Source organism: Scylla paramamosain, chromosome 21 (genome assembly GCF_035594125.1).
Source record: "Scylla paramamosain isolate STU-SP2022 chromosome 21, ASM3559412v1, whole genome shotgun sequence".
NCBI lineage: Eukaryota > Metazoa > Arthropoda > Malacostraca > Decapoda > Portunidae > Scylla > Scylla paramamosain.
Genome location: NC_087171.1, coordinates 12,274,081 through 12,285,766, shown reverse-complemented (window position 1 = coordinate 12,285,766; position 11,686 = coordinate 12,274,081). Strand labels below are relative to the sequence as shown.

Here is an 11,686-nt window from a genome sequence, read left to right as displayed (position 1 = left end):
TGCTAATGACAAATAATAACTTTCTTTTTTCATTCACTGTGCTTCCATTTGGTTTCATATGGAAGGCAAAATTGCTAGTCATTCTGGAATATATATAGTAGTCTTATTAAGAAATAAGTACTGCCTAAATATGAATGATTGCGAAAGATGCTTGCTTTGCTTGGCTGTACCTGCTGAGTTTAATGAAAATAGTGACAACTACCGGAAATTTTAGACTTATGGGTGTGAATTTTCTAATTCACCGTAATTCAACAAATTGTATTCCTGGAAAGAAAAATAATAATATTGATGATATTAATGAACCATAGAAAATACCTTTGGATTACACTTAAATATTCAAGCTATTTTGATATACAGTAATCCCTCTAATAGCCATCCCAATTTATCCACAGCATGTATGGATATTGCATGTCAGTGAAAACTGCCAAGAAAAATAATGGCTTGAAATTCTTTAACATTTAAAGAATCTTTAGTTATACAGTAGGGTATGCATGGTCATTACAACATACAACTGCCATAACGCACTGAAATTTTGATAAAAATTTAATCGGAATAACGAACCAAAACTGGCAAGATGAACTCCACTTGTGCGAGCACTGAAATTTTAATAAGAATTTAATCGGAATAACATGCCAAAACTGGCAAGACAACTCACTATTCATGTGAGCACTGAAATTTTAATAAAAATTTAATTGGAACAACAAAATAAAACTCACAAGACTAACTTGCCAGCTGTGTGAGCTGCTGCTCACCTATCCACCAACAGTGCCACTTTCCATGAACTAACAATATAATCATAAACACTAGCTCCACCTCCACCTCCACCAGCAGCAGTCAAACAAGCTTATCCATGCAATAACCTAAGGTTAGTCTAGGGCACTCTATATATTTATTGTGTTATCTCAAATGCAGTAACACAAATGTGCTAATTTTTATTATTTTGTATTTATTTATTTTTTATTTTTTTATTGTATATTTTTTTATATTATTATTTTGGGGGGGTTTCCTGGGACCAATTAATTTTTACATAGGTTCTTCATTTGCCATAATGCACATTTGCAATAATGAGTGCTACATTGGAGCAAATCATATTCATTGCCACGTACCTTACTGTATTTCCACATATTGTGATTGAACTTGTTAAGCTTTTCATTAGTTTTCCAATCATCATTAAATGGATGAGCCCAGTGTCTTTGACATGTGGGTTCTCTTAGTAACCATTCTGCTTCTAGTGTATAAACAACCTTGAGTTTAAACAACATGACTATCCACAGTACTACTGTAACTGTTTTGCCACACAGGGTGATGTAGCCCCACGCAGCAGCACCACATATTTTGGCTCTGGCCAGAGATAGGCACGTAGTGGGAACCTTGAGTCATGCTGGTGGCTGGTGTGTGTATGTCCAGATATTTAACCTAACATGTGTTCAGTTAAAGATTTGAACAAGTAAAACCCAGTACTGTTCATATACTGATGAGTCCGGTTATTGAATGTCCAGATATAGGAGGGATTACTGCATCAATGTTTGTCTACAATGTCACAATTATGTATATGGAACAAGATCTATGCTTTGAAGTTCCTTGGTTTTGCTTTCTTTGATAGTTAATATTTTTAATTGTGGCACTTGAAATGTATCAAGAAATGTGCTCTTCTCTTTAACTCTTCTTGTTTTTATTTTTTTTATGAGTATGTATGTATTCATGCAATTGTTAGAGTTTAAATATTGCATAAAAAGAAATGGAACCAAAATGCAGTCATTATGAAATGAAGCATACATTTACACACATACATCTTTCGTCTTAGAAACATTACATTCTAATACAGCAACCTTGTTTTTGATATCACATTTCAAACCAGTTTTTACTGGTTTCTTCATAGAAATCTAACCTGGAAACATTAGCATTTGTAAGATGGAGCTGAAACAGACTGTAACTACTATGCAAGATACATAAATTTGAATCAGATTTAATTTGATTGCAGTTGATATCTGCATTTAATTAATTAGTTAATTTGACTTTTTTGTATAAAATTACAAAGTATATCAATCTGATAATGACACATAAGAAGAGTTATATTGGATGGGAATAAGGACCACTTGCTAGATATTGCATTATCACAATAAATTATCTTGTGTATTCTTAATAGTCAAGCATTGTATGTTTGGACCAGAATTTATCAACTATTACAAACCAATTTCCACATGAAAACTTATATGTCCATTCCTTGTTTGGCAACTCATAGGAAAGAAAGGTAATTTAAGTTTTCCCAATACTTATGCCCCTGAACCCCAAGGACTGCAAACCTCCGAGTGTGGTGTGATAGTTGTCCCACCTCCCGTGTGTGTAGGTTGCCTTGTGTACCCTCATACCTGGTTCCTCTTTAGTGTATGTGTCCTGCATGACTCCCTTACTTAAGGCTGCTATAATGCTTTATTGGGGAGGGGTGTGCATGACTTTTAATTCTGGCCACTATCCATGGCAGTGGAAGCATCTCAGCTTTGTAGTTTAATGTATATTTTTTATTACATGTAAACAAGCATTCCCTTAATGATTATGTCCCATAAATGATCACTGTAATTTTTTATATGTATGAAAGAATAGATCTGTATATGATTATTTAGCATTAAGTTACAAGGCCTAAGCTCATATCTGCTCAGTAGTATGGGTTGAGAGAGTATTCAGGTGCTCAGTGACATATTTTATTGATGCACATATACATTCATGTTGTGCTAACATTTTTGTTTATTTAATTGTTGTCATTCAGTAAATTGATAGTGAACCTGAAGGATGGATGAGCTTGAAATATCTAAAATACATAGAAAACTGAATGAGCTATTGTTGCCACATATTATAATTCTTCAGGTGGTGAATGACTAGTAAAACACAAATAGACTGGCATTTCTGATAAATTAAGCACATTGCAAACAATTTTCATGATAGATATGAGCTATGAAAATCTACAGTGAAAAATTTTAATGCATCTCCAGATATTTAGGGACAAGGTAATTCTCTCACCAAATGTGGAATCATGTTTCATAAAACAACATAATTGGTAACTTTCCACTTAGTGAATTTGAATTTGTATTGGAAAGTATTAATAAGGGGCGTCCAAAGTCTGCCTTAGGTTTAGTAGGTCTAATAGACATTATGCTAACAAACCTTTTTTGCTATATTGACAGTTGATCATTTGACTAACTTAACATACAAGACAGCAGATATACAACCTCACCTTCATGTTGATATCCCGTAATTGAAAGCAAAAGCTGTTCACCTCATGACTACAAGTTCTTGATAGTATCATGAAGTGGTCAGTGGTCAGAAAACAGTGTTGAATCTGAAAATAAATTATGTTTACTCATAATTGGTTGGCTGAAGCAGTAAAGTCATGCAATTGATTATAAGCTTTCTAGCTACTGTGAAGCTTCCTGCATATAAAGTGAAGTGATAGTTGTATTACAAATCTATGCCCAAAATAGAAACAACAAAGCATCATTCCAGTGTTTTCCTTTTATGGAAAAGGCAATGATTGGCACTCAGCAGTGCATATATCTTGGTATGGCAAGTATCATAATGCATCAGTGGGGGATATAAACAGAATATTATGTTGTTGAATTAATTAATTTACTTTTTTTGCTTGTTCATTACTGTGACTGTTGCTGGTGGTGTTGGTGATGTTAATTCTAGAATTTATTTTGCTCATTTTATTGTTATTATTATTTGTTTATATTCATCCTGATGCTGCTGTTGCTGTTACATTTGTTTCCGAGTACCCACCACAGGGCAGTGCAAACACTGAGAATCTACCAATTTCTGTAATTGTAAGAACTATGATACTGTGGTGTCTAAAATTTTCAGTTTGCTTATTTGTTTTTCCAAATTTCTTAGTAGTACAAAAAAAATCATAATTTTTGTAAACACTGTCACACAGAATATTTATATTCATAATGACCATATATATATATATATATATATATATATATATATATATATATATATATATATATATATATATATATATATATGTATACACATACATACACATACAGTGTCAGTAAAAAATCCAAATGCCCATACATGGCTTAAGTGGCTGAGGGGTTCTGATTTTATGTGCACCTTCCTCCACAACATTATGTCAGTACTAAGTATAACAGTACATGGTAACTGTGCATGCTTGGTGGTAAGGAGATAGTAGATTAGTGGACAGTGTTTTGACTGACTAAGGACATTATGCACTTACCATCTGGTTATGATTATGTTTGTAATAAAACTTGTTTCTGATTACTTGACCATCTGACATTAGAGATGGATGCTACTAAGCTTTCTAGGAAGGAAAAAGCACAGTCCGTTGCTTGGAGAAAAGAACATTTTCCTATTGTTGATTTTTTTTTTTTTTTTTTTTTTTTTTTCTCCTAATCAGTCAGAGCTAAGGTGTTGCTTCCTAACAAAGGACTTTGGATTTGACATTTGGAAACCATTATCCCAAGTGGATGCCCTTCCTACCCTTGGACTGTGGGCACGATTCAAACCTGTATACTGAGAACTCCTTAGCCCCTAAATCATGCTCAGTCCCCCTGAACCATGGCAGCCCCAAATTGTAGAATTGCTAGACATAAGAAGCATTCATAATCTACTATCCATGCCAGCCTGGTCATTGTTGAGGCATTGTCTCCTGATGCTGCTCCACATCATAAATCTGGTTGTGGACAGCCTAGGAAGACCACAAAAGCTACAAACCATCAAGTTTTGAAGAATCCATCAATTTCTGGAAATTTCAGGAAATTCCCCTGACTTGATTCCTGTAGAAAACAGTTGGTCATATGAAAGGAAAGCCGATTGATTATGACACTTCATCTGTAGAAAAATTGCAAGTTGCAGTTCTAGCAATGTGGGAGAGTGACTTAACACCAGACTACTTTAAAAGACTTGCTCACTTCATGCCAAACAAATTGAAAAATATCAAGAATCAGGGAAACATGACAAAGCATTGACATCATCATCTTGGTTGCATTGTAAAAAAAGTAAAAAGTAACTAACAATCAGGTTTTGCCAACACTGTATGTATAATGTATAAATTTGAATGGTTTTACCAGCCCTTATTAGGGTAATTTATTTGAGGCATCAGTCAGTCAGTTATATCTTGCATCATTCAGTGTAAGACAAATGATAGTGACCGAGAGAGAGGTTGTAACATCCAAATATAAATTAAAATTAATTGTTCTTATCTTGAACCAAATTATATTCATACCTTTTTTACATGTCAATAAGCTTTATTTCTTATTTACAGCATAGGTTTATCAATAAAAGCTGTTGATTTCATTATTAAGGAAGCACTGAATGATGTTTTAATGTGAAGTATTAAGTGGACATGAACCACACCACTAGTATGGTTTGACCTATAAACACACAAAGATAAAGGATATCTGAATGTGATGGTTGGTGACAAGGAGGGAGGTGGGGTTGGAGGAAGAGCAGTGGGGAGGCGAGGAAGAGAGGATTGTAGTGTGGGTAGGAGAAGTGAATTATTGTTGTTGATAAATCTGTAGATAAGATGACCTTTTTAAAGTGCTGTACCAGACATATTGCCTTATGCTGGTGCACCACTCCTCAGCCTGTACACATGGCTGAATTTGTATCTTATAAACCAGATCTTATTCAGTGTATGAAAAGTTTGTCCAGATATGTGAAAGAGTCTGATATAGCCTATATTCTGATAGATAAATGTATGATGTGGTGAAGGTTTACTGTAACATAAACTTTTCATATTGAAGTAGCTTGAAAATAGTGTAATTATTAGGTGGAAATCCAATGATTGCTTTATTGGGCAAAGTTCCAACAATCCAAGAGCCATCCACTTAATTTTACCATTGTTTTTCCTGCTTTCAGTCACCCTCTCATAAATTGTCATGTCAATCTAACTTAACTTATACTTCTTATTTAACATAGATCTCTATGACTTCTGATATCTGGTGCTTCTTTTTATGCATTTTGCTCATTCATTCTCATCATTTACAAGCCTGACTTCTGGGTGTTCACTGTTGCCAATTGAATGAGTTATATATATATATATATATATATATATATATATATATATATATATATATATATATATATATATATATATATATATATATATATATATATATATATATATATATATATATATATATATATATATATACCTGCAATATTTTATCTTCACAGAAGGCATCTTCAGGCTAAAATATATAATCATATTTAGTACAACATTAAAAAGATATAATTTAAAGAAAATTAAGAACAAAAATAATAACCCATAAGAGACACAGTAATGAAAAGTAGAGAAAAAAAAGGCTGACATCTGTATGACAATGGGTCAGATTGTTAACTAAAAAATATTAATAAAAAATAGCAAAGACAATGTATGGAGCAATAGTGATATATAGGTGAGTATATTAGACACTGATATTAGATGAAGGTGGAAAAATTAATTTTTCCGCCTTCGTCTAATATTAGTGTTTAATATATTCGCAGGGTCGTTATAATGTACAACTGCAATAACGTACTGACATTTTAATAAATATTTAATTGGAAAAATGAACCAAAACTGGCATAATGAACTTGCCACTTGTGCAAGCACTGGAATTTTACTAAAAATCAATTGAAATAACAAACCGAAACTGGCATGATGAGCTCGCCATTCATGTGAACACTGAAATATTAATAAAAAATTAATCGGAATAACAAACTAAAACTTGCAAGACTAATTCACCAGCTGTGTGAGCTGCTGCTCATCTATCCACCACCCATCCCTTCCTCCCCTTCTTCCTTTCCTCTCCCTTCTTTCCTTTTGCATCAAAATCTCCCTTTCTGTCACCTCTCCCCCTTATCTATCAGAGAAGGGACAAGAGAGTGATTCCACGCACTCTCTCTCTCTCTCTCTCTCTCTCTCTCTCTCTCTCTCTCTCTCTCTCTCTCTCTCTCTCTCTCTCTCTCTCTCTCTCTCTCTCTCTCTCTCTCTCTCTCTCTCTCTCTCTCTCATTTTATGTCATTTTAATTTTATTGTTTCTCACTCTTTCACACTCTTGTATACATAATTCCATTTTCATTCTCAACCTCATTCTATGTAGCAATCCTTAGGAATGTTCCTACTTTCAGAGAGAGAGACAGATGCCGACATTAGGTAAATGTGACTGACACTTGTCAAAACAGCACGAAACTTGGGGTGATAATGTGCAAAAGTCGGGAGGGTAAGAATTAGGACTAGGTGTGAAACTCAGGAGGGTACTGTATATATCTTTTGTATTTTTTCAAGTGTAGTAGTGTAAATGTGCTTTTTTTTTTTCTTCTTTTTTTTTCTCAAAAAATAGTGTTTTTTTTTTTTTTTATTTCTGGTTCCATGGAACCAGTTTTTTTTTTTTCCCTTATGTTCTTCAGTCTCCATAACACACATTTGCCATAACAAACGCTACATTGGAACAAATCATATTCATTGTTGCGTACCCTACTGTATATATATATATATATATATATATATATATATATATATATATATATATATATATATATATATATATATATATATATATACATATATAATGACAAAGGGGAAAAAAATGGTGACTTAGAAACTATTGTTTCTTGGGCTTCAGATTGAATTGACTCCTTTTTGTTTTCATCTCTTCACTTTTAATCCTAGGTTGCTGTTATCTTTAGCTCGGTAACATATTAATTTCAGTAATATTGAAAAACAAATGTTTTGTGGAATCCTTGTCATGCTGAAAATTATATAATAGTTTTTCTTTATAATACATTATAACAAACTAGTTAGCATTTATTTTTAAAGACAAGCAAATTTTCACATTCAGTCATTCTTTGCTCATCAGATTTATGAAATCAAACAGGTGTTTTTCTTACAAATGATCAGCACAACTTACTAGTCTAAGTCACCTGAATGCATCATTTATCCAGTTAACTGGCTTTGAATATTTATGCTCATCTCTTGTGAGATAGTGACATGCAAAAGATCTTGTCATCGGAGTTCTCAAAAGGTATGCTTCATCACATTTTAACACCTTTGCTATGACAAAAAATCTGTATGTGATGATTTGCATTTTCACGAGTTGGTTGTACAAATATCCATAAATCTGAATTCAAGATAAATTAAACACCCACAGGTCAAATGCATTATTGCTAGTTTTTTTATTTTATTATTATTATCATTATCATTATTTAGAAATGCATGTATACCTAGTCATCCCATGTGTATGTGTAAATATTAAAGACAAGAAATCTCCTTTCCCTAGAATTTTGTATCCAAGATATCAATAGTGATGTATATCTACTTTATTTTCAGTTTTGAAACCTAGTTTAGAATGTGTTGATAAATTGTATGGTAACTAGTTAACTTACCAAACTTAACCAAAAGTAAGTAAATGCATTCCATTGTATGAGGCTTGTTATAGAAATTATTAGGTATTTTTAAAGAAAACTAAGTTTCACTTAGTTATTATCCTGTTATGTACTGTGCTTATTACCTTATACTATAATCACGTGATGGATAGGAAAATTATTATTATTATTATTATTATTAATTATTATTATTATTATTATTATTATTATTATTATTATTATTATTATTATTATTATTATTATTATTATCACCATCATAGCTCATTTCCTTTAATGATCTTTCTCATGTAACTGACATTGTTTTCAGGCATTAGTTTCTTTTCCCCATGTTCAGAATGGCATGATTAGTATTGGAAGAAGGCTAAAGAGATAAAAGCTTGATGTTTTAGCTTTGTGTGAAACAAAGATGAAAAGAAAATGTGAATGTGAGTTTGGAGGAGTGAGTGGAATGTTGTCATGCTTTAGTGAGAGAAAGTAAGAGAAGTAGTGGCCTTGTTGTTGAGCCCTTAAGTGCAGCACTGTGTGTTCGAATGCAAGATGTCATCAAGATTGTTGTGGATGAAAGTAAAATTGGGAGGAGAGCTGGCAGTGAGAGTGATGAAGACAAGACTCTTGAATGATGTTATCATCATCATCATCATCATCATTTTGATAATTTTATAGAAACCAATAACTTTGTAATTCATTTGAGAAAATAGAAAGTATCAGTGATGTCATTTCAAAACAAATATTCTCAAATTTTACCCATAAAGGTTATGTTAAAAAGATAGAGTTATCAAAATGTACAAATATGTAGATAGATCCTAATAATCCCAAGGCAAATTAACAACCAGTGTGTTTTGCATTTATAATGCCAGTCGTCAACTATGCATGATATAATCATTTGTACTTAATATAGGAATGTTAGATGTACATATCTTCTTTGACATACTCACTTACAGCTGATCAGGACTTTATTTCCTGACATAAAATTAGATCACTTTTTATTTTCTAGCATAAAATTAGATGACTTTAGACACTGCTTCATACATATTAAAGACATTGTTGTATACCACTAGTATGTTGGTACATTCATTTGTAAGTCTGAATAAAAAGGTTTTAGGTATACACTTTAGTCCAATAATTCTTACTCATCTGAATAAAAGCATGTTCTGTTCTCCACCTCAGGCTCAAGATATTCCCTGGAGTGCAGCATTGATGAAGTGAGCAGCTTGGGGGGTGTGGGAGGTTCTCGAGCTTCCCTGGCCAACACCTCCCTCACTTCTGCTGCTGACCTCTCCACCCTGTCCTCAGTGACCCTGGCACGTCGTGGGGACATTGATGCTGCTTCCATTCAGTCTGGTCGGTCACTCATTTCCCCAGACACTCGCTCAGTACAGTCAGTGCGATCACCAAGATCACCCACAGAGAGGTTCAGGCACTCAAATAGTCATTCACCCTCACAATCAGCACCTCATCGGACTAATGGTGATGTACAGAGTGATACGCAGTCATTACAGAGTGAAGGTGAGGTGGTACATAATGGTGATTTGGGCAGCCCTGCACACAGCCCATCCACCCCTCGGCCCTCCTGCCTCTCAGTGAGCCAGATGACATTGCAGGACAAGGAGGCACTGCTTTCTGAGCCAGCTACTCCAAAGGCCACAGAGACACCTGACACTGTTCGTATTTTTGTACCTTACTCAGGGAACACAGACACATTAACCCCAAAAAGTCAAGTCCCAAAATCTGCTGATGATGATCTAAAGATAACAACCAGTTCAAATGATCCCAATAAAATCATGATACGTGTTGACAGAGATGAGCCATCATCAGTACCGTCTGAATATTCTTCTAATCCAAGCAGTTCACCAAGAGATCCTTCAAATTTACTTGAGTCTTTAAGTTTAGAAAACTATACATCTGTTGTAGATTCATCATCTCAGGACCATTCCACCTTAGTTCAAGACCTCAAAGTATTTCCCCAGAACAAAAGTTTCTCCCCATTAGTGTCTCCATCTCTACCAAGATTGGAGACATCACGGTCCCGACCTATCACTCTTGACAGTCCAGAGTATAGTGAGGGACTTCTGTAAGTACAAGCAGTGCTGAAGGCTTAATTCATATTTGGGAATTTTAAGTAATATGTATATAAATTTTGGTGTATTAGCATGTTTATGAATTATTTCCATTGATAGGGAAGTAGTACTGAAAGTCTTAAATGTCCATTTCTTCACCAGGGTTGTAACAGAACATAATTGTTTTCAAGTTTTGTGTATAGAAAAAGTATTGTCCAGAGTGGAAAGGAGTCCAAGTTACACTAAGTGATTAATAATATTGATAGATGTTTGAGCACACAGCTCATTACTAGTAAGTGTACTTAATAGAGTTGATGTTTATAGATGCAGTTGTCACTCCTAATAAGTATGGAGCCAATACTAGCATATTTTTATATGACTCCTATTCTAGTCTTCCTTGTTTTTTTTATTATTATTATTATTATTTTTATTATTATTATTATTATTATTATTATTATTATTATTATTATTATTATTATTATTATTATTATTTGTTTATTTGTTTCTTTACTTTTCATTAATCAAATATTTTATTTATTTATTTTTCTATTTGTTTTATTTTTCATTTTATTTATTTATTTATTTATTTATTTAGTTATTTATTTATTTTGTTTTATTTTTTTGTGACATTATAATTTGATGGTGGACAAATATTTGCATTACATTCCTTTGCACCTTTGTGTGAAAACAAAACTCTGTTGTAGAGGTGTGCTGCTCTGTAGTCTAGATAAACCACAGCAGTCAAGGTCACTTAAAATCCTTATTTTTATAAGTCTATTACATATTGATTACTTTTTTTTTTCTGAGCAAAAATCATGAATATATATATATATATATATATATATATATATATATATATATATATATATATATATATATATATATATATATATATATATATATATATATATATATATATATATATATATATATATATATATATATATATATATATATATATATATATATATATATATATATATATATATATATATATATGGCTTTATTGGGTTTGAAATGCCTCTATTCTGCCATGAACTTACTTGCAAGTACACATATTTGTACCAGGCAGCCAATAAAATTTTCAGCATAAATATTTGTGAGGATCAGATCTGGCAACCTAGAGGATAAGGATTATAAGAATTACTGTAGAGTGCACATCCACATGGTGCTGCCTGGATCACTTGAGCCAAGCCACTGTGCAATACTGCCATAAGGAAAGGGTCACATATACTCCACAA

At 32.8% G+C, this 11,686-nt stretch overlaps 1 protein-coding gene across 5 annotated transcripts in view; it reads left to right on the top strand.

Moving 5' to 3' along the window:
• Nucleotides 1-11,275, top strand: part of LOC135111032 (USP6 N-terminal-like protein) — a 36,614-nt gene extending 25,339 nt beyond the window's left edge. For 3 of the 5 annotated variants that reach the window (XM_064023933.1, XM_064023934.1, XM_064023932.1), the window contains exon 13: nucleotides 9,556-11,275. In XM_064023933.1, coding sequence (XP_063880003.1) covers nucleotides 9,556-10,463 — 908 coding nt within the window. In that variant the 3' untranslated portion in view covers nucleotides 10,464-11,275. The remainder of the gene's footprint in view (nucleotides 1-9,555) is intronic. The other 2 variants (XM_064023936.1, XM_064023935.1) reach the window with 1 other exon arrangement.
• Nucleotides 11,276-11,686: the final 411 nt, after the last annotated feature.